Raw genomic sequence first — 23,992 nt, 5'->3', positions numbered from 1 at the left:
AACAGCAAGGGCACCAAGCCGCTGGAGGACCTGCTGGCGCACTACGAGCTGCCCCATTGGCCCGTGGTGAACCGGACGCAGCAGTTCCGCGTCTTCTACATGCTGGGCAACGCCGTGCGGGACCTGCGCCTCGACGCGCTCATCTCGGTCAGCGCCCAGCTAGACTACCACAACAGCGAGCGGTACATCCTCTACGTGAGTATTGCAAGCGGTCCCCGACAGCTTCGGTCGGTGCATTTCGCGCATTTCACACCAATACACCAAATGAGTGGAAAACTGTTGCCCACCACAGTGCACGGATTAGTTAAGAATTAACGTTCGCCGCTGTGTAGTGGTATTCTTCACACCTATAGTGACCGGTGCACTATGTCATGCCACGTACCAGGCCACGCAGTACCGAACCGCACCGTACCGTACCGTACCAAATGAAACAATACCGTACCATATAGATACCTTACGATACTATACCATATCATTATCATACCGTGCCCTATCATACCATGCACTTTACCTGTCGCGGTGGCTCAGTGGTTAAATGCGCCCCGCTTCCGAATCCGAGGAGGCAGTTGAATACCGCCCACGGCGGCCGCGTTTCAATGAAGCCAAAATGCAAGACGCCCGTGTACTGCGTAATAGAGAGTTTTAGTTTCACGTACGTTGAGGGTTCACGTACGTAAACGTGAGAAGTCTACGTAGTCTGCACGCAGGTCGTTTGAAACCCTTATAGTTACACGTACGCGAAGCACGCCGCGCGTTAAGCCTAGCGCCATCTACTAAGAAACACAGACACTGGTTGTAGCCTAAATCATCCAAGATAAGTCTTTAAGCCAAGCCATTCATAGCGAGACCGTTGCTATGACGACGACCAACGCTATTTCGTCAGGCTTAACAGCTGAAAAATTGCCCTTCTGTCTGAAAAACAAAAGCTATTTGTCGCTTGAAACCTTATGCGAGGGTAAGAATGGGCAAATCGAAGGCGAATACAACCGTTTAGAACACGATATCGCCTCGACGGATTAGCGACGAAGCTGTTATCGCTGTGAAGCGGCGGGCAGGGCGCCGCCATGTTTTTCAACGCTACGTACGCGAGCAACGCAAAGACCGCAACGTAAAAATCCGAATCTCACGTACGTACGTGAGACTGGCGCATACCCTTTGCGTTCTGCGCATGCGCACTGGTCACCCGCAAGAGCTCTACGTACGTGAAGCCTCTACGTACGTGAAACTAAAACTCTCTAATGTCAGTGCCCATTAAAGAATCCCAGGTGGTCGAAATTTATCTGAAGCCCTCCACTACAGGCATCTCCCATATCCCGAGTGTCACTTTTAGATGTTAAAACCCCTATATACCATACCACACCACAACATACCATACCATACCATATCATGCATACCGTACGATGCTCCGTTACACCATGCCTACAATACCATATCATACCACGCCATAGTCATTAGGGCTTCGAGGGAAGGCAAAAATTTGGAGGACGCTTAATCTTTGTCTTTAAGAGTGAGACGCTACAGCGTGTTGCAGCGTTGCCAAGGAGTGCACGGAACGCCGAACGGGCGACGCGTGGCCCGTTGGACAGTTTAAGGGAAGGACGCCTGTCTCACATATCTCGGTGGACAGCCGAGCCGGGCCGTAAGGGAAGGAAAATGGAATGAAAATTGGTTTTAAGGGAAGGAATTGCGCCTGTCGCAATTCTCGCTGGACACCCGTACCGCGCCGTAAGGGAAGTAAAATCCCTTCCGTTGCGGTGCGGTTCAGGTGTCCACCGAGATGCTCCATTTTTCGCTCACGGCCAACGACGCCGACGACACTGGCTTTTCTGCGACACAAGCTCCTTAACGCTGTCGCGTTAATAAGGAAATGAAACCTCTGGAACGTACGCGTCTGCTGCTGGGCGCGCATTCGGAAGAGATATGTCCGACGCAGATCGGGCAGCCTTCGTTCGGCGTGGAGACGGCCGTGCTTCGGGGCCGCTACCGCACGCCCTTCTTCCGCATCCTGCACCGGTACAAGCTGTACATCTACCGCTGCGCCCTGCTGCTGGGCGCCAACGTAGCCGCCGCCGACATCGTCAACGACATCGTCTCCTTCGAGGCCAAGCTCGCCGCCGTGAGTGCACCCTCCCGGTACTCGCCATGAGGACTGGCACGGACCCAGCGTGGGATGCATGCTCAAGATGTCCTTCGTATACGTTAACTAGCAAAGCAAATTATTTCGGTATAAGTTTTAAGAAATCCACGTAGCGGCCCTCCACTACGCCTTGCCTCATGGTCTGCAGTCTTTTGCTAACGTAAGAATCTATTAATCATCAAGTACTAATCGCTGATTTGTTTTACTGCGGTATTTTCTCACTTTTCCAGCAACTGATACGCAGAACTAGTGAATGTGGATTACTGAAAACAATGTCGCGCATGAGAGGACTGTTCCTTCGAATCACAATGAGAATATGCTATTGTTATTACGCGGAATGCTTAACTTTTTATGCACGTGAAAACAGCAAGGTCGATCGCGCTCAGTGGAAACTCTCCAACTTGGGCACCACGCAACAAAGTGTGTCTGCTGCCGTATCGGGGCCGGCAACTAACGAAAGTCGGAGAACACTGATTCGGACTTGCCGCCTGAGAATAGCACTGGCTTTTATTTGCATCTTCTCAGATCTCGGAGCCGCCGACCGTGGTACGCAACCCGCAGAGCGTCTACAATCTGATGTCGCTCAAGATGCTCGAAGGCGCCATACCGGAGGTGAGGGAGCGCCACACACTCGCTCTCCTTTATTCGAGCTCATAATTTCTCTCCCACACGAGGTACAGACAGCTCCAGCATTAAAAGGAACAGCCAGTTTGCATATAAGACCGAATCCTGTACTTCTGCACTGAAGTTGAGACATCATTCGGGGTACTTATCAGACCAAAGGAAAACTACTCTGAACAAAAAAAGCGCGTTTTTTACGCGGAAAATGTGTTTCATCTTAAATTGCAGCTATCTGTAGATAAAAACTAGAAATGTTACCCAAATTCTAGTCCGCGACCGCAGCACCTCAGCTGGGGTCAAGCCGATAATTTTTTTGCTGCTGAAACTCCACATTCGGACTTCGGGCACGATCAAGTGGGATTAATTCCTTGAACAAACTATGTTGTTAGTTTCGTCCCAACGTTTCAACGGAAGGGTAGGGTTTGTTCAAAGAAAACGGGTGGATTGAGTCATCGGGAACAGGGCAGTCCGCCTGCAGCCAGGCTGAACGCAGTCTCGCGCCGAGCAATGGCCCATCTCGTCCTTCGCACGACGGATAAGATCCGTCTTAGCCTCGGCAAACGTAGGCTCATTTTTCGAAACGTTCGCGCAGAATTGAGGTTCCAGTGTTGTTCTTGTTTATCAAGCATGTCCTGTTTTCTGTGTTTCACGTTGATCGTCTCAGCCTCTGGCTACTTGCTGTGAAATATGAATCTGAATGTCTGACCGCGCAGTAGGATATGTGAACGTTACGAACACAACCATACGTACCGAATAGCACTGCGACAAATGCGGCACTGAAAAAAGAGGAGGTCTGAACACAGGTAATCTCACGTGCAGCTGAAAGTTCAACTGTGAGCTGAGTGCACCGCAATCGCATGCATATCTTCTATGATGTCCTGGCTTTTCACTCTACAGCTTGACATCAATTTTCAGCTGGCCCGATTTTCTGTTGTACCGAAATACTGTGAACGCATTTTAAACCACGATGATAGTTCGGGATAACCGTGCTGCCTGCAAGTTTCGTTCTAAAGGCATTGTGTACGGTGCGAATGCGTTGTGCTCAACTGTTGCCTCGTGGCGTTTTATAAACTGTCCTCTAGCGTAACACAAATAGTGTTTATGGCGAACGCTACCTTAACGCACCCTGGTGGCCACCGCAGATCCGCTGGGTGTACTTCCTGAACATAGTGCTCAAGGACGTGGGCGTGTCCCTGGACCTCGATGACCACGTTGTCGTGATGCATCCCCTCTACCTGAAGCGTCTCTCGCGGCTCCTCAAGGAGGTGCCCAGGTGAGTTGACGACATATTCATTCTGACTATCGTTTCTGCCTGTGGCGATGCTGTCACAGCGGGGGCTCTATCGCACCTTCTGTCTGCCTCCTGGCAGCGCCATAAGCCCCATATGGCTCAGGCGGCCGTTGTCCTTCGGAGGCCGGCAGTAGTTGGTGTTAGGTCTAGGTCACCAGGTGGTACCCGTAGTAGATGCCCCGGAGAAACCCCCACATACAGCCGCTTTCGTAGACAGGCAAGCTCGTTTCGCAGTGGTCCCGTGGCCGCAACCTCATCTACTCCCCCCATCTCTCCCTCTGCCTCGCAGCTCGACGGTGGCCAACTACATCGGCTGGCGCATCGTGCAGACGATGGGCATCCACACCATGGACCGGTTCCGGCGGTCGCGCTTCCGCTTCGACCGCTACCGCTACCTGGTGCAGGACATCGTCGAACTGCCGCGCGAGTGCGTGCGCCTCACCAGCCAGATGCTGTTCTTCGCCGTGGGGCGGCTCTACTTTGACCGGCACATCAGCAAGCCGGCCGAGCGCTACCGCAAGGTGCGCTCGATGTCTGAAGCACGCATGGGCCGTTGGAACTGCACTATGATTCGCATGCGCCGTCGATACACGTCATTTACCCTTCGCGCGCACAACAAAAGCAATGCTGACTGTCAGAGACACAGTCCCCTCGAATGATGCAGAGAGGGGGAGCGAGCGAGCAGGCGTATGTCATTTTTCGTCAGCATTATCAGGTTAACGTCTCCGACAGCCTCTTCGCGTCGTCTAGTTTTCCTATAAGATGCTTCCTACTAAAGATGTATACGCTGGCGCAGTTCTTCTAGCCTCTTGTCCCATGTATAGTTTGCTCATCAAGGTGCAGTCACACAGTGCACAAATCTTAGCGACGGCGCAGCATGTGTAACACGGTTTGGGTGACGCTTCACACTGGATGCGTTCCAACGTCCTCGTGACTTCATTTTCCACCGACGCCCTTAGGTGTACGACCTGGCTGAAGAGGTGCGGGACGCATTCGCCGTCCTCATCGACATGAACACCTGGATGGACGTCGAGACCAAGGACAGGGCCCGGCAGAAGGTGGGTCGGTGTGCCCAAGGCGACATAGCACCAACCAACGATTAGAAGGAACGATTGCTCCCTACACCGCAGTGCTGCACGTGTTTATATCCCCGTGGTGTTCAGAAAGTTTTTCCTCCTTTATGCTGCAATTAGTTGAAGTGATGTACTAAAGATATTGAAGCGTGTCAATTTTCGATATGGTCACCACTATCAGTGATGAACTACAGCTGCTGTATCATGGCAGAAGCATGACGATGACTGTCTTGCCTCACCTGTACTGATGTCATCACGCTTTTGACACGTTCTCAATAAGAAAGGACATCCGACAAAGACACCACCAGTTCCGTTCCGCGCGCCGTTATCTGTTTCAACAGCAGCCCCTATACATCCGCGATGGCATCCAAAGACTATAGTGTACCGGTGGCAGAAGCGCATAGCCGCTGGTAGCGTTCTATCAAAATGTGTACAAGTACCGGGAAAGGCTAATTCTTCACCTAAATTCGAAGGTAACACCATTGAATCTCCGTCAAATAAAACGTCACAGCCCAGTAAAGTAATGTGTCTTGAACATCCCTCAGGTTACCCTATCGCGTCCTGTCACTCTAAATCGAGTTTTCAGGCAGCCTTCAACACCACCCTGTCGAGGGAAAAACTTTTCAAGTCTGAATATATCAGTACCAGTCAATATCCCAATTTTTTTAAGGGGAAAGCATAAAGAACTAGAAGCCCTGATGAGAGGTTGAGAAAGGTGCTAGTTCCTTACGGAATAGTAGAGTTGCACTGCAGACACCGAAAACAATTACTGCAAGTTCACAGCCATTTCAAAACTGAGTTCACTGAGCATATTCATGAAATCAATGATGCAGCTGAAAACACTTAGAAGCCATTTTAGCTTGTTTCAAATTTTTGGTTAGACTACAATCCTGAGACGCAAAGATATTCTCCTGTTGCACGTCTTAGACATTTAGTAGCCATGCTTGGAACCAGTCCTATAGAGTAAGAAAAAATAACACTTCTCGTTTGCAAATGCTGCAGTTTAGAACACGCTAATTTCGTCCTTCGACTGTTTTTGAACGGTAGGCTGTTGTTGAAAGTTTACAAAAGTTGAGTAGTTGGTCAGGTACTAGTTCAGCATTATAACTAGAGTTGCTGAAGGCAAACTAGTTCATCATTATAACTAGAGTTGCTGAAGGCAAATTGCAGCATTACCACAGCGGTTGCCTATTGGTCTGAGCATCCGCCTCGCATGCGGAAGGTGCAGGGTTCGATCCCCAATATCACCGGGTACCCACCACTGATACCGTGGGCACAAGCTTTCCCCTGGCCTCGTGCTCGGCTCATCTGCGTGAACTGCTTGGGAATGGACCCCATCTTGTGTAGCCGAAAACACCTTGTGTCATGGCGCTATTTGGTTAACGCTGCCCTAGCGCCATAAAAATTCATCATCATAAATTTGCAGTATCGTTCGGCGACCGCCCTTCACTACGGCATCCCTCATAACCTGAGTCGCTTTGGAACGTTCAACCTCCCCTAAACCGTAAACAGTAATCCCCTTCGGTTTCTCAAAATTGATTTTTCGTTGCAACAGCATCCGCGCCCACGTTTTCTTTGTTTTTCTTGCTGCAGCTCCACCATCTGCAGCTTAACATCGGCTACCCTCCGTGGATCAGGAGTGACCGCGACTTGGACGAGTACTACAGGGACGTAAGTATGCCGCAGTTTAAGAGCCAATGTCCAATTTTATCCTTACTTATCTTTTCTGATCAACAGGTTTAAGCATGACCGTTACGGGCTTCGGTATAACTAAGGAAAGCACGGTCCACGTGCGAGCTTTGCGACTGGAGCAATGACTACATCTACAATTTTTGGCCTGCTTCGGGTATACTTAATGAATTTCGCCTCATTAGCTGTTGCATCATTAATGAAGTCATTTCGCAATGTTGAAACGGTGTAAGATGGCTGGTGAGATACTGATACTACCGAACCGATACGTAATGTTTGCTTTTGGTTTTTCCTTAGTGAATTCGACGTGCTATTTTTATACGGGCTAATTGACAGTAACGTTCGCCGGGATACCGTGCGCCCATCAAACATTTCTTTGGCAAAATTTTATGTGTTGTGTTGGGTTCGGTTCAGTTGCACATAAGCAGCTAAGGCCATCATGCGCAAAATTTTATAAAAGTTCTTTAATGTGTGCCTTCGCATTCGTAATTCTCCCGTTCGCGGCGTCATGTCTCTAAAGCTGGCGACAGGTCGCTTCTTAACACATTTGCCCTTTCCGCGACTATTCCTTTCCCTTGTTTACTGCGCGGCATGATCACAAATTATGGTGGCTCCCGCGGACGCTAACAGCTGTCTACTCTGGGTTCCCGAAGCAAAAACTTGTTCATGGATGCGAGCGGATGCTCATTCCATCTGTGCAGAGAATAAAAAAAAAACGTTATCATTGCCGGCTTGGCCTAGAAATTTGAATGGCCTTCATGCTGTGTTCTGGCCCATCGCCTCGCAGCTGACCGACCTCCGCAAGGAAGAGTTCTTCGTGAGCTTCCTCAAGGTGCTCCTCATCCACAGCCGCATCGGGTTCTCCAAGCTGCGTAACGTGCGCAGGGCCCCGGACTTCGGGTGAGTATGCGTGTGACAATACGCACCCCTGTGTAGTACAGGATATGCCTTAGCCTTCTCTCTCTCTCGTTGCTGCAAATGTTTCATGGGGAAACCCCTGCACTGCTCATTTTGATTCGCTGAAAACTAGATGCTCGCGCATGTGTTAACTTGATTCGAGCATGACGTAGCATAGCGGAGATTGACTAGCGTAAATGTGCCAGCTGTTTATGTGCAGTGGTAGGTGTGCGTCCCCACCTGGCCACTGCGCAGGCGCCGCTGACACTGGTCGTCCCGGTTTACGACTATGTGCTATAGTACGCATTCGCTATGTAAATCCAATTACCCTGTCTCTTCATTCGACTAGAGATATGTTGGTGGTTCTGAAAACGTATGTGATACAGAACTGATGCGCGTTAGTGAAGTAAAGGTTAAGGTTACTCCTCGTTTTCCCAAGGTTTTTGTCTTCACATTTTTGTTCTCTTTGACGAAAACATGCAGCAGGAGAAAGAACGGTGCAAACCGGGAAGCTGCTGCGTACATGTTGGCCGTACGTTTCTTGAAGGCATGCCCTAAATCTTTGCACTTGTCAAATGAGCAGTATTCATTTAACTAGAATAATCGCTTGACGTTATCCAATGCGAAAATACTACGGAGAGAGCGCAGTAGACCTGTTTTCACGTATCAGCTGTAGATGGGGTGCCCGGTTGATTTTTCAGTTGTCACGCTCCAATTAGCACCACCGAGCAGACACGATGTCGCTTCGGTGTTTAAGTCGCCGACCTGTTTTTCAGCTGGTATCCTGGCAGCATTGACGGCTCGACTTTCTACAGCCATCTTGGCAACTACATTCGTAAGCATCTCAGTTACTTGACATAAACAAGGTGAATTCCAAGCTCTTAGTCGAGAGTATGTGGACTGGCGTCGCAATTTCGAACTTAAATGAAACTTTCTACTTTTTCGAATTGATGCACCTTGTGAACATAATTGCTTGAAAAAGGCTCTCTTAACTGATCTTTATCGAGTCCGAAATATCCAGATTTCAATTTTATATTTTGTTCATAACTCTGTAGACTCGCTTCCTCATTATAAAAAGCTCGGAATACTGCTGCTTTTCAAGAGAAGATCGCTTAGTCTGCTATGTATACACGCTTCATACGGATCAAAGCTCGCGTCTTTCGTCTAAGTCACAGAGTAGACAGGCATAGAACAGCAGCGGACATTTACAGCCGTGAAATCGTAGAGCTAAGCTGCCTCCCGTTGTCACAGGCCCAGCTTGGTGCGACTTCCAACAGCCCAGGCATTCTATCATATTGCTTGATCTGCGGTATATACATTTGATGCCACGCGCATCCAGCAGTGGCACGCTCCGTCGCAGCCAAACTGATAATTTACCATAAGCAAAGCGCCGAACAGTGGTAGTGATCGTATTATGTGCAGGCGGAATTAGCTTTATATTGAGTGTGTCCGTAATTTCTTCGCCTGTGTGTCTTCACAGAAGAGACCATTGGCCCGCGGACCACCGAGGACCAGGGCTCACGTGACATCCCACTTCCGCCCCATGAGGTTCGCGCTTAGATCCCGATGCTGGTCTACGTAGCATGGCGAAAAACCTTGTGCATGTCTAATCCGCTTACCGTCACCTGCAAAGGTGAAGGTCCGACGAGGGAGTTTGAATCGGATTAAACATGCACTCGGCATTTTTACCCCGACCGCGGCGGCTGAGTTTTTATGGAGGCAAAACACTAAGGCGCCCGTGTGCTGTGCGATGTCAGTGCCCGTTAAAGATCCTCAGGTCGTCGAAATTATTCTGGAGCCCTCCACTACGGCACCTCTTTCTTCCTTTCTTCTTTCACTCCCTCCTTCATCCCTTCTCTTACGGCGCGGTTCAAGTGTCCAACGATATATGAGACAGAGATACTGCGCCATTTTCTTTCCCCAAAAAACCAATTATTATTATTTTTTTTACCCACGTGGGCCAGGAGCAGAGCTCCTGGGGCGGTAAGTTGGACGTCCCGTGATGCCTATATTCCACGATCGTTCCGCGGACCAATGGTTCGTCGCGTGAATCCAGCTTTAGCAAAATGAGAGAGTTTCTGCTGTACTACTCTCCGAGAAGGCCAGTGAATCCTCTAAACAGCAGTAATTTTTCCACTTTGCGCAACTTGGTCCGCGCATGTTGAACATTCCGAAAAAGCCTGTTGATGGTAATCGACTATACCCCTACTATTATCTCTCGCTCGATTACTGTTAGATTCGGTTTACAATCGAGATTTGGCCATGCTACGTAATACATGTCCAACACAGGCAGTGAATGATGGCACAGCATGCATCTTGAGGCTTCCGATTTTTTTTCTTACCAACGTTGTTAACCGCGCGATTTGGCACGAGCGCACGCTTTGGTAAGGAGCATCACGCCACAGGCACAAAAACATTCCCCTTGTTTTCCGCTTGCTCATGCGCAGGCCGTGAACTTCTTTAGAATATTTCGAAGGCAATCTAGTAGAGGGGATACTATATAGACTTCAAATGACATTTTTCGCCCCTCCCACCCTCAGTTCTGCCGGTGGACTACATCCAGTACCCATTCTTTCTGCTGGAGATGCCTCCGTGAGTAACCCATTCTGCAACACACTCAGCCGAGAATCGATTCAAACAGCGCAGCTTATTATTTCTTCAGCCAGCTTATTTTCAACTCCAATGGTGTTGAGGACAGCCGACAAAAAGCCTCAAGATGAGCTTGACGGGGTTCGCGGCCCCGTGTACACAGCAACGTACAGCATGCATACGTAAATAATACCAAAACATGATCACTTCATAAGTTGATTCGAGAAAAATGCGAGGTTATACTTCAACATTTGTTGCCCATCATTTCTTCGCAAGCGCGGAGTTTTTCATTCTTGAAATTGGCGAATGTTACGTGCATGTATTTTAGGGAATAATTTTTTATCTTAAAAAGCGGGTAGTTATTTCTTAAAATGTTTTCCTCATAGCGCTTGATGAACATTGTTCTATAGGTTTCAGGTGCACGTGTCGCATTCACTTCACTAAAAAACGGCGTCTTTATGGCTGCCATGTGGAACTTTCACAGTTATTCGAACTGCATTTTTAACGCGAGTGCGTTAGGGCCTACATGTCGGAAAAAATTGTCTTGCGTAGGCGTTGGCGCCGGAGACCGTTTCAAGCCTCGCAGGCAACGGCCGCTGCGGCAGCTTAAGTGGGCCACCTAGGTCACGTGACCTTCTGGCGTCATCACAACCTGACTGTTAGATTGCGAGCAAACTCAACGTCAACACCGTGGCAGGTGGCAGTTAAATTAATGATTGAATCAGCATGTAGAATAGCCTTAAGTAAAAATACTGGATGATATCTATGACTGCACATCTACCATAGTCCTTCATAATGTCAGCAATAAAATTACAAAAATGTTCCGCTAGAAAAAATAGCGTTGGAAATACGTTCTAGCACTAGTGATATAAGATCTAGCGCATGCTTAACCGGTCGAATGACATCTACATCCATACTGCCGCTATTTTTGAGGTAGAATGAAACATTGTTTCGTCTGCTGCGCTTGGAACTGAAAAAAAAAGTATAGACCGAGTACTTTAGTTATCATGTGCATTGCAGGCAACAAATAAACAGATCATTAAATCAATTTGCTGTGTACCTGATGTAACCATTCCATTTTGAGTGATACCGTTCAATTCAATGTGGTTGTAGATCTTTCGATTTAAAACTTGGTTGAGCTGTCTCCAGACCAGATTTAACTACATTGTTACTGAAAAGAATATGCCTATACTGTCATTTTTTTATAACGCCATAGGCTATAAACTTTATTTCGCCGTGTCATAGTAACTGTAACGTCTTTTCGCTTTAGGTCTCAATAAAGCGCTTATACAAATTGCGTTTTAAACGTGCTCATTGTTTCGATCATTTTTTGTAGTCTATGGCTTCTTACCTTTGTTCTTAAATTTTCGAGTTTTAACTGGAAGTAGTTAATTATAGGCGGTTCAATTTTTTTTTTGTAAAAGGAATAGTATGCACCTTCAGGACTTGTGATGCATAAGACATCACACTAGTCTATACAGAACACACTTCTCGTCTAAAATTTTATCGTCTTTCCAGACCCATCAACTTCGGCGCCCTCGGTTCCATCATTGGCCAGGAAATCACGCATGGCTTCGGCGAACACGGTGCGTATACAGGCATGTCCATATTGCGCGTATGCATTGTTTAAGTATCAATATTCATTCAGCGCCATGCCTTCTGAAAATATCGCTGTGAAGGTTAGGGGCTGAGTCGTTGAATCGAGCCTTCATACCTCCTCTGTCAGCCAGTACACAGCAATCGTTCAAGCGCGACCAGCATTATACAAGGCGCGTTTCGGTGCCCTATTGTCAAGCGTCGCGTAAAGAAAATAGTATAGTTTGTTGCGCCTAAAGGAACCATGAAAAGATATTTAATGACGTTAGGAAAAAACGCACAAGCCATAGGTATTCCATCACTCGGCACTGCACCGCCAAAATTTTTAAGCTAGCTTCATTAAAACCTAAGACATCGGCGATTAAAAATGATGCTCCCGATGGTCCCGCTCAGCTCATGCACGCCGACGCGGCAGAAAAAGAAAATAAAAACAAGTCGGGACTGCTCCTCTCCACGCCACATCCCGCCCACGCCACCTGTACACGGCCAATGAGAAGGCTCGCACAGATTACCAACTTAAGTTGTCGGGGCAGGGACGCCTAAGAATGCGCGATGAGGTTTCTCGCTAAACGGTTGCGTGTTACTGCGAGTAGCAATCTTTTAAATTTTTTAATTATAAGGTCCACGCAGAGATTTTAAATTTGACTGGAATACTCGCAAACACCGCCTCTGCCGATCTGCTGCACTAGAACATGAACATCAAAATCATTTCAGGATCCCTCCAACCGCAGCCATATCGGCAAAGCTTTTTCAGTAAATGTTCTTCCTCCTCCTTCTCAGCAAAGTTTACTGGCCTCATCGTTAAGAAACCTAAATTTCGCTATGAGCAGGCAAGGACAGCAGAGGATGTGAGGGGATCGTTAAGGATACATGCGAAACGATACAAATATCTTTTAGACCATGGAAAGTAGAAAAAATATCACTTTTTTTCTTTTCTGCTGCTGCTGCTGCTGCAGTTGTTAACGAGGGAATGTAGAAGAAAATATAGCATGAAGCCAGTGAGAGCTGAACCCACGACATCCGCATGCACTGCGTCGCGTGAGATTTTCTACCAACCAAGCTATACCACGGCGGCTGTCTCCCCTTCTGCTTAACCATAAAGCTTAACCGTGAGAATTCTTACGAGCGCAACATCGACGTGATACGTTTATTTATGCCTCAAGTGCCACGTATAGTGTTGCAAAAGCTTGTAAAAATGCGGCTGTGCGAAAATTATTATGCAACCAATAACGTCAAAACAGCCAGAACCGAAGCCTTCGCTATGCTATGGGCACACAAAACTGTTACAGTTTCGGGACTCATTAGAAAGTATAGGAAATAGCCAAAGATATTTAAAACCGAGGTGAGAATTTCAGCTGTCTATAGACAGTGATGACAGATTCAGGGAAATTTCACTTTTTCAGGGATCGGATTTGGCGAGAAATTTTTACTGTTTCAGGAAAATTTATGGATCGAAATTGTCCCAATTTCAGCGCAGTTTTCAACCTGCTGTATGGAAAAAGGCCATGAAATAGGAAATTTTCGGTCTAATTGAGGGAATTTTCGGTTATGGCATGTATACATCACTGAGCCCATAGACGTTCCCTGCACCTGTTGTCTTCCTGATGATTTATCAGGGAAGTAAATGTGCTGAATCATATCGGGCACCAAGAAGACTATTAAATCGGGCCTTTCGGTCTAATCCATCATTTTAACATCTTCGCCACTCCTGGACATTGCGCTAATGTCTTTCTGTTTACGTGTACACTGGTGAGCAGCCCTGTCTAGAGCGCGCCGACGGTGCTCTGCGGAGAAAGCCAGCGCCATCTAACGTTAGGCGCTGGGTTTGAGTTATGCGCCCCGTGCGCATGCGCGGTAAAAACAGAGGGATGCTTGCTCATCGCTTCCTTGTCAAGCCCCTACCTTGCGAGTTCGTTTCGTGCCTCCAGAGACGCGCTGCCTGCATTCGCGACGCTCTGACGGTGGCCAGGGCGTCGCCATGCCGCCGTGTTCCACGAGTGTAACGAGACGGCCAGGAAAGCCAGCGCGAGTGATAGCGGATGATCGCGCGTTTCTGCAATCAAGTTCCTAGATCTGCGCGGGTGCCAAATGCGGTGTCCCTTGTAGCTGATAGCACAGCGCAAAGACACGCAAGCAATACGCCTGCAACGCATGGTGCGTGGTGGTTAACGCGCTAACCTTATACGGACCAAACGAAAACGGACAACAAACAACCAACTAAGCCAGGGCCCCTTCTCGCACTCTTAGCCTTGTGCGTGTTTGAAACGCGCTATCATCCGCTTACACTTGCTTTTGAAACGCACGGTCACCCGATATCACTTGCTTGCCTAGGCACCTCGCGATTCGCGCGAAACGCGTTGGTTTTCCGGCCGCTGTTACATAATATTCAGCGCGGCCCTGGCGGCGTGAAGCGTAAGCACTGAGAGGCAATGAGGCCGAGAACCCACGAGCAGGCACCGCTTTACTTTGGCCGCGCATGCGCACGGGGCGCATCACTCAAACCCAGAGTCTAACGTTAAATGGCGCCGACTTACTCCGCAGAGCATATTCGGCGCGCTTTAGACCACTGTACTTTCAAAAAACGTCGACATGCAGCGTTCCCCACGACTCTCCTTTTGCAACACTGTTTATGCCTCAGGACAGGGATGTATCCAAAAAGGAAGAGCCCCCCACCTCGGGGGGGGGGGGGGGGTGCTTCGCTCTCGGGGCCCCTCCAGAAAAAAATTTTTGGCTACGTGCCTGTTTCAGGATAACGAAATCAAGCTTAGAACATGACTTACTAATAGTATCTAGAAACTATAATATCTAATGTCTCGTATTCGCTGGTGGTACGTGAGTGAAGTCAGTCAATTCAGTAGTTAGCGCGTAACCAATGACTGAGGTCAGGCGGATCATTTAGGCGTGGACACTCTATGTATGCTTGTGGGCGCTGTGCGCAGGCGCCATGTACGATGACCGGGGCAAGCTGGTCGAGTGGTGGTCGCGTCAGACCCACCGCAAGTTCATCACGGGCTCACGCTGCCTGCTCGAGCAGTACGACCAGTTCACCAACCCCGTCACCGGCCGAAAGGTGGGTGGCCCCCCTCTCACTCTGTGCACAAATCGGAGCCACCCCGCGACACCGAAGGCTCACGGATCTATGCATCAGGCTTTGACCTCTGTACCTTGAACCGACGTCACAGTGGCTGCCACGTTGATGCGCTAAAACCGTTGAGAAAGGCTCCACCCTTATCTAATCCACTATCGCCACCTCCTGAAAAGTTGTGGAATCTATGCCTTATATCCACCACCATGGCGTCCTTGGTGTCACGTGCAAGCCTTTTACAGTCAAGGCAGTAAGGCGCCGTCAGCACACCGCGGCGACCGGTGGCAGAAAGAGCGCAGAATACCGTTGCATAGATCAATTCCATCTTTCCATCAATACATTCAGCCCGACTTCAGTCCATTGATCTCGCACAAGCTGCCATTTCTCATATACCGGACTGCGCTGCTGCTTTGGACACTGTACTCCATCTATGGTACATTGCTTCCATAGAGTTTTTTTTCCTCCGTTTTGGTTTGCATCGGGCTCGGTGAACTGGCTTTCTTGATTGTCTCCAGGCTGGTAGGAGTTGACATAAAGGCAATGCATATACAACACCATACAAAGCACTGCTAGTCTGCGAGGAGACAGCTTACTTCCGGCCTGCGTGTGTGATCAAGGAATCAAATGGGAAACTATAAAATACCTTTATGCGCTCTTGCCTGCCGGCTGATATGAAGGAGCGCAGTTACAAGGCTGGAAATCTGATCCGTGGCTGAGTAATCTGAGGCGCGAAACAGTTGGCGGCGTATAGCAGCAAACTGAATGATGGCTTCCACGAGTGTCCAATATAGCGACGTGACATGTCGTTAAACCAAGTCCTTGCCATTTCATCAATGGCTGTTTTTTTTGTGTGTGAGCAGTACACAGACGCACTAACAACACCGAACATTCAGGTGCACAGTCGGACCACGGTGGCTGCGCTGTTAGAGCACTCTGCTGCTGAGGCGAGTCTCATACCTTAAGCCCATAGTTAAACATGAGGTGAAAAATTTTAGAAAATATCGATGGTTCGATCCGATGGGAATGCGTGAGCAAGATGCGATTTCATGGCACACGAAAGGTTCCTTTATCCAGGAACCCTTTAAACTTATGACCAGCCGGGTTTGCGATAGCACTAGGATCTCCTCGGCTTTGCTTAGCACAAATTAGTTTTTAGCGTTACTTAGACATTACGCCACCCGCGATGACACGTTGCCGGAACACTTCCGGTTTGGTGACATCGCATGACAGCTGATGTCACGCTAGCTCAGCCTTTTTGCTGAGTCGTGACCATGACTCCGCATAACCGGGTGATATGTCCGGTCATGTGACATGACAGGTGTTTTAGGGAAGCCCGTCACTAATTTTTTAAACTGTGTTTTTGAGGAAGAGAGAAGCTTTCTGCGGCATGGTGATACCAGCGTTGGCGAACGTCAGAAAACGGGCAAATCATGTTAGATAGTAAAGTTAACTAAATATTAATCGTGAAGTTTTTAACTATTACAGGTGAGCGCCTCACTGAAATTAGTGATTTGTAGCCGGCCAGCCACATCAGTTTTTAGAATTTTGAAAACGCGATTACCCTCGCCGCTGTGGCTCAGCAAAGTTGGACCATTTCTTGCACCATTTCTTGACCATCGCCATTTCGGACCATTTCTTGCGCCATTTCTTGACCATCGCCTGCTTTGCGGAGAACACTAAGGGACGTCAATCAAATTGCGTCACTTGTGGCACACGTACCGTGAGACGGGTGTACGAAAAAATGTCCACGGAAAAATATGTCCTCGGATGACTCGTTCCCTGAAAAAAAGTGCCCTGAGGAAGCGCCCACAAGGGAAAAAAAAAAGTCCCCGAGTGAAATTTTACTTGGACGATGAATTCTTCGGGACCCCGAATGAGAAAAATTTGCCCTCTTTACTGGACTCTTTCTTGACTGAGAATAGGTGTAAACATGAAGTATATCGCAGCACGAGATCATACTATGGTCATGTAGTGCAGGCCAGGCCAAAAAAAGGAACGCCACAAAGCCGAAGTTCTGCCGGTGACTTCGCTGAAGCGCCGAACAATCCGGAGACGCTTAGCCCTCGTCCGCCACCATAATTTTTTTTTTAATCGACGCACCGCGGTGTGTGGGTGGTAGTGGTGTGAATGTTCAAGCGTGTTCAGAATTGCAGTGTCCTGTCGGCTGTTGCTCCACCTGAGTCATTGATTTAAATTATTGTGACTCTACCACTGTTCTATAAGGTCAGTGTCCTCCAAAAACTTCCAAGGGTGATTGTGGCACTGATCACCACTCAATTCGGGAGCCCCGAGGGTACACGATGACGGCCATTACGTTTGTTACAGTACCAGCGGGGAGATGAACGCCCGGAATCTGTTCGTTGTTTAGTCACTTCCATGCCGATGGGTGGAATCGCTGTAGCGTACAATGTTGCATAACTGTGGTCCTGTGTCCTCTATCAAGAGTAACTGAGTGGACCCTCCACATGACAGGGGGATAAGTGGGAGGCGTTTGCCAGAAAGTTACCATGTTTTAGCTCTGTTTACCCGCCCGTACTCGTACGTACCGGAAACGTATGTATGAAAGCAGTCTAGCATTTCTCGGGCAGCTTTTGGCATTAGTCGCTTGGGGAACGGTCAGAATTAAAGCACCTCTGTTGCCATCACGTTTAGCGCAGCGCCAATGGGGACAAGTATCCAGTTTAGAGCGCACTGCATACCGCTACTGCACGTGACGTAATACACTAAGCACCGGGCCTAGGGGAAACCGACATTCGGGCGGTGCTGGTGATCGAACTCCCCCTCCCACATGCGAGGCGGTTGCTCAAGTCCTAGGGAGTTACGGGACGTTTGATGGACGGGACATTTTTTCCGGAACCCCCGCGAGACTATCTCGGCCCCGCCTGCGCTGGAGCAGAAAAATTGCGAGTAGCGGGGTGCACCGCAGCGCTGGTGGGCTGACTTGCCATGGCGGGCAAACTGCTCATCATGGCAGGTGACAGTTTAATTAATGATTGATGGTGAGAGGTTTCCCGGGACTACTCAACCTTGACCTCGCAATCCCCACCGGTGGCTGCACCTGCCATCGCAAGGCAGTGGCGCATTGCTTAACCGCTGCACCACTGCACCAGGAATGGTTTGAGGACTCCCAGCGAACTATGAATGTAAAGTTGAGAATAACCAATTCCTTATATATGGGCTTAACACTATCGCATCATACCCTTAAGGCGGACCTTAAGTGCCCCCTCCAATTTTTGCGTGCTAGCAGTGGGGCCTCCACTCACCGATTTCGGCCATCATTTTCTGAAACTTGACTGACCTTCAAAACCGTGCCTTGAACCGGAACTGAAGCCGAAGTGAAAACCGAAGTGCTAGAGCACCTAATTCGAATTTGACCTAACCGCTCTAAATCGTCGGTAATTTTTCTTCGCTTGCTCTTTCCTTCTCACCACTCTCAGCGCACCTCACTAGACGGCCAATTTTTGCAGTGATGGGTCCTCTGTTTCAGGCATTAAAGTTCACCACCGGTTCTTTACCCTTGTTTAACAGAGAGTACCACACAATAGGCAGAACACCGCCCGAAAGATGCCTTGAATAAATAGCCGCCAATTTGCAAGTTATTTAAGCCGAAGATGAACTTTTCTGCCGTACTGTGAATTTATGCGGTTCAATCTGAAAATATGGCATCGATCGTTAATCCTAGACGAGTATATATAAACAAATCCGCATCACGGTGATCTGAATGGAAAATACATTTTCTACACCATGTTCTTCGCTGCGCTAATGACGGAAGATTTAAAGGTTTTTGCGCAAACTAATTATGGCAGCAAGGTAAACTAAGATTTAAGCAGAAGTATGACAGGCAGAAAAATAATTTTGAAATGGGGATATTCTGTCTCTCATGCAACGTTTTTAACGTTTCTTCCAGCTTAATATAAACGGCACTCTCGAAAGCAACATTGCAGACAACGCAGGCCTGAGGCAGGCTTTCAAGGTAAGCCTGGATCCAAGGCAAAGAAATATGAAACAGAATTTATCAGTCGGTACGGGTTTTTCTTGCAAAGGGAAGAGGAAACAGATCAGTGAAAATATCCTGTGATAGAACAAGCGATCAAAAATAACGCTCTATGTAAAGGGCATGCATGCCTGCATGAATATTTATTCAAAGTTGTAATCGCTGAACTGAATTCACTGCCAGCTCAAGCACCCTGGTTTTGTTCACGCATACCTGGACATGTTTGGAATAACTTTTGTGGGAAGTAAAAGTGAAAGTTCAGTGCCTGCTTTCAGTCTGCATTTTGATGTCCCTCTCCAGCACAAGAATATGTTGGCAAGCGTGCTCGCGTGTCACATGTGTGATTCAGCAAAACTATAATATACCTCACAAACCATAATACACCTTGATAAGGCATGTATTATAGACAGATTTCAAGCCATGTCTATAACATTCCCGCCTGCTTCCACGGGTACAGCAACATCGCAACATCCCGGTATACAGTCGTGCCCCGTTAATACGACCCTCGTTACTATAAAGGATTCGAATTATGGACAGTTTTTCCGGTGACTAAACTTTTTCAATATATTTACTCATTAATATGGAAACTCTGTCTGGACAATGGACAGGGTGAAAATGCATGGAGCCCATTGGGACACATGCATTGTTGTCCTGTTTATATGGACAGCGATCAGAACAAAATCCCGAGCACCGCTACCAGATTTTCCGCCCCTTGTATTTTGACTGTAGAAAACCAGTGAAAGGCAGAGCGAGAGTGCGAATGCCATAGAAATTGCCTTTTGTGCGCGTGCTTGTGTGCGCATGCGTGCGCACATGGTTTCATGTGTTACACTGCCAGGGCGCCCGATCGACTCCCCTTACTATATGCCGCACTGCATGAATGGCCAGGAAAAAAAATTCTCTGTAGAGTACTTCGAAAACCCAAGTCACCAGGTGCCAGCCGTAATAGAAGATACTTCATTGCACCAAGAAGCGCCATCACACAGTCCATGGACCAGTACTAGGCGCTTTAAATTGCTCAAACCTGCACCGCATGGTTTTAAAGGTAATGGCAATCAGATAATACGCCTGGAACTTCCAAGATTGCCCAATTTCCACTTCACTGCCCGCTATTATGCACAGAAGTAGTCCGTAATCCCGGAGCGTTTCTTTAATATTTTTATTCGTGATTATTATGGACGACTCGCTTTATGAACACTTCTGCTCGGGAACCAAAGTGTACACATTAACGAGGCACGACTGTATCCTGTCATTTTTTCCCTGAAAATTGAAAGTTGCTGACCATTTAAAGTCTGTCAACCTGCTTTCCGACCTGTGTCAACGAACACATTTCTTTTCGCCAACACTGGTGCGTGCATTCTCGTGCACAGGCGTACCGTGTGTACATGATCAAGTACGAAGAGCTGTACGGCATGTACGCCATCCCCGGGACAGAGCCCTACACCATGGACCAGGTCTTCTTTATCGCATACGCACTGGTGAGTGAGTAAGGCTCCCCGGCACAGAGGTTGTGTCACGTCTCTTCAATAGCGGACAGGCAGCACAGCTCGTGTCCTTTACTGCAAAAGCAGTGCTACTGCATCCCCCCCTACCTCCGGAAACCTGGCATCTGTTGAAGGGAAGCCTCGATATCCTCCAGAAGCTTTCCCAGAAGCAGCAGCTACCTCTCCACCGGACCCCCTCTCTAGCGATAGGGTGCTGCAGGCTGGCAGTGTAGTAAACAAAGAATCACCACATTAAAGTATTCCACGTAGCACTTCACCTCGTCATATACATATTTGACGTCATTCTCATTCCCTTTCAGTCGAGGTGCGAAGTTTCCCGCAAGAGGTCCATGTATTCGTACCTCAACCCTCGGGAAACGATACCCAGCCGCTTCCGGTGAGCAACTTCCTTCTTCGCAAAAATTTTCTAACTGTCCATATTAATTAATGCCTGCTCTTCTGTGTGCCATACATCTTTACAATGCTGGCACATTATTTCACAAGTATTTTAAGCCACATAGAAATTTTTTTCAGCACACCCAACACGAGATCTTCCAGACAATCAGTGAAACTTCCTCGTTAACCAAGAAATAGTGCAACGTACATGAATCATAAAGTGCGCATAAGTATCTGCCGCGACGCCTCAATGGTCACGGCATTTGGCTGCCGAGTACGCAGGCACAGAATCACATCCCGACCGCGGCGCCCATGTTTCAACAGAGGCGAAATGCAACTTATTGAGAGCACTTACGACTACTTAAGTGCTTTAAATGCGAAACCATTGTTTATTTTTATTTATTTTCAATTGCCTTTCTCTTTCTAACGACGCACCTACTCATTGGCATACAGCTGTAAGGCAACGCATATACTAGGTTTACCTTTGTTCACCTCGAAGCAATGCGGTTTTGTTACTTATGGGTTGCGTGCTCGCAATCTGAAGTCCTGAGTTCAATTCCCCGCACCTTCAAAAGAAATTTTATTTTAACACGAGAATGTTAGTACCCCCATGCCAGAAAAAAAATTCTCCGGCATTGGCGACAGTGGCTAAAAAGTTCTTTCCTCCATGAACCAAACTGACCACCGTGGCAGGTGGCATTTAATGACTGGTCGCGAGAGGTTGCTCGCACAAGCCCCAGCGGTGGCAGCGCCTGCCATCGTAGGGCAGTGGCGCATCTCTTAACCGCTGCACCACTGCGCCAGAAGTGGGGTAAGGACTTCCCGCTATATATGAATATGAAGTAGAGAATGACCAATTTCGCATATATGGGCACGTCGTACCCTTAAGGCGGAGCCCAAGTGTCCCCTCCAGTTTTAATTCTTTGATACCGCGGCGACTTCTGGTATTCTTGGCACCATTGCTGCACTGCTGCTCGTCAGCGCTGATGGCGGGTTTCTTTGCCGATTAGCCATATCATGCTTTCTCATCAAAAGTGCTATACTGTGCTGCGCGATGCAAGTGCACGCACGTCAAAGAACCGCAGTTCGTCTAAATTAATCCGGAACACTTCACCACGGCGCCTCATTAATCTCTCACTCCCTCCTAGTTCCCTTCCTTCTTGGGCCCGTTGAGATGTTCACCGACAGTGCGATACTTATGGTGTCGTCAGTTCTCTCATTAAGAAATTTTTAGCTACTAAAGCAGCGAGTGTCTCTTGAGACCCTTTCTCATCTTGACGCTGCCTCTTGCACTCACAGAACCATCATCCCACTGATGAACTTCGAGCGGTTCTCGGAGGCGTTCGGTTGCCGCGTCGGCACCATCATGAACCCCGAGCAGAAGTGCATCGTCTGGTGACGGCCGCCACTGCAGGGAGACAGCTGCGCGCGCTCCTCTGGTCGGCCGCAACACACATTGCCGACCTCCGTGGAGCTCGAAGGCAGGGCTGCTTGCTCCTCACGGTTTTTGAGCACCTCCAGCTTCAAATACAAAGCCTCACGTTATACATTCACCCTTGCAATAATTTCAACATATCGTAAAGTATCGGCGTGGCGGCGTCACTAACACTGGGTGCAGAATTAAAAGGGGGTGCAGCTGCAGCGCAAGGGGAGGGGGGGGGAGTTATGATGGCTGTGATGACGTTCCGACAGTCGCTTCAACCCTTCGTGTAAATGCATTTGAAACTTCAAACGTCGCAGGCTGCGATGAATGCGCACTTGCCCTTCAATTTTGTGCAGCTGCCAACTAAAACATTGGTGTATGTATATCGGTAGATGAGTTTTTGAACATTCAGACAATTAGCATTTCATTCCAATATATTCGCTTGATAATTACCATAACGGCAATCCAAAGCCATGTCATACTTTCACTGCGTCTATTGCTTTAGTGCTCCTTTTTCATCAAAGAACATTTTTGCTGCTTCCTGCAGGAATAAACATGTTTTGTTTCACCGTTCCCAGAAATTCTGGACAAGCGCATTTTTTGAACGAGAAGTTTGTGAGCGCAATTTTTTCGCATATCATAAGGTTACAGCATAAAAATTGATGTCCGCAGATCCCTCCTCCGGACGCTTTAGTTTTGCGATATTGTCAATAACGCACCTCACTGGTTTTCTATGGGAATCTTCAACTACTCAGGACAGATGGTGTCTCCGATCTTAGTGAAAGCACACCCCCAGTGAAAAGGTGGCATCGATGAGGGGTAGGAACAAGCTCAGACAGACTTCAACAGAAATAAACACCTCTTCCAACACGAAGTGTGCATTTTTTAAAGAAAACAATGAGGGCTGTCATTGCAAATTACAATTAATTTTGTCAGCAATTGTTTGGAAACAGAAATAAAACAGCAAGAAACTTTCATAATTAGGTTTTGTGGATTCTGTGACAGATTACACCAGGAAACAATGAAAATATGAAAATATTGATGATGATTATGGATTTCTATGGCGCAAGGGCACCTATGGCCAAAGAGCGCCATGGCACAAGGTATTTTCGATTTCTCAAGGCTGGATCAACAACCCACTTCCCAAGCATTTCACGCTAAGTAAGCCGAGCACCATACCAGGGCAAAGCTTGTGCCCATTGTATCACTGGTGGGTACTCAGCGGCACTGGAGATCGAACCCCACACCTCCCGCATGCGAAGCGAATGCTCAAACAACTAGACCACCGTTGCAGTCGAAACCATGAAAACGTGTAGCAACAGCATTTTGAAGGTGCTTGTCCAGGCCCAACGTGTGAGCTGGTACATCCCCCAAATATGGACAAGCATTAAGGTTACCACAGAGAAATGAACGAGCTCAGTCTGAGTTCCAATTGGGACTGCTAAACATTGTGAAAAGCACTGCAAGTTTGATTAGCCGTTCACGGCAACACACCCTAAGGACTAAATGTGTTTACTTGCCACATTCAAGAGATTGTTAACAGCCCCTTTCAATGTCGTGAAGTTGCTCTTTACAAACAAGTGTGCTGAACAAGCACCAGCACTGCAATGGTGAGGGTGCACAGCTACTGCCTTGTACTTCTAATTTGCACATAATGAAGTAGCCAGAGGGCTGCCAGTTGTCCTTGATGGGGAAGGGTGCTAAGATGTGGCTGTGC

At 48.0% G+C, this 23,992-nt stretch overlaps 1 protein-coding gene across 3 annotated transcripts; it reads left to right on the top strand.

Moving 5' to 3' along the window:
- Positions 1 to 11: 11 nt before the first annotated feature.
- LOC144121083 (neprilysin-1-like) lies at positions 12 to 23,977 on the top strand. Of its 3 annotated transcripts, XM_077654025.1 has the most exons (16): positions 12 to 195; positions 1,934 to 2,116; positions 2,663 to 2,749; positions 3,901 to 4,031; positions 4,339 to 4,570; positions 5,009 to 5,107; positions 6,716 to 6,793; positions 7,599 to 7,711; positions 8,485 to 8,543; positions 10,249 to 10,300; positions 11,816 to 11,883; positions 14,833 to 14,963; positions 18,886 to 18,951; positions 20,343 to 20,450; positions 20,777 to 20,853; positions 22,152 to 23,977. In XM_077654025.1, exons 1-16 carry the CDS (start codon positions 100 to 102, stop codon positions 22,249 to 22,251), a joined length of 1,680 nt encoding a protein of 559 aa, XP_077510151.1. In that variant the 5' UTR covers positions 12 to 99; the 3' UTR covers positions 22,252 to 23,977. The 3 variants fall into 3 exon arrangements, with proteins under 3 accessions (XP_077510151.1, XP_077510153.1, XP_077510152.1); XM_077654027.1 differs by lacking the exon at positions 5,009 to 5,107; XM_077654026.1 differs by lacking the exon at positions 18,886 to 18,951.
- The last annotated feature ends 15 nt before the right edge of the window (positions 23,978 to 23,992 follow it).

This window comes from Amblyomma americanum, chromosome 2, assembly GCF_052857255.1.
Source record: "Amblyomma americanum isolate KBUSLIRL-KWMA chromosome 2, ASM5285725v1, whole genome shotgun sequence".
NCBI lineage: Eukaryota > Metazoa > Arthropoda > Arachnida > Ixodida > Ixodidae > Amblyomma > Amblyomma americanum.
This window is presented reverse-complemented; position numbering and strand designations above follow the sequence as displayed.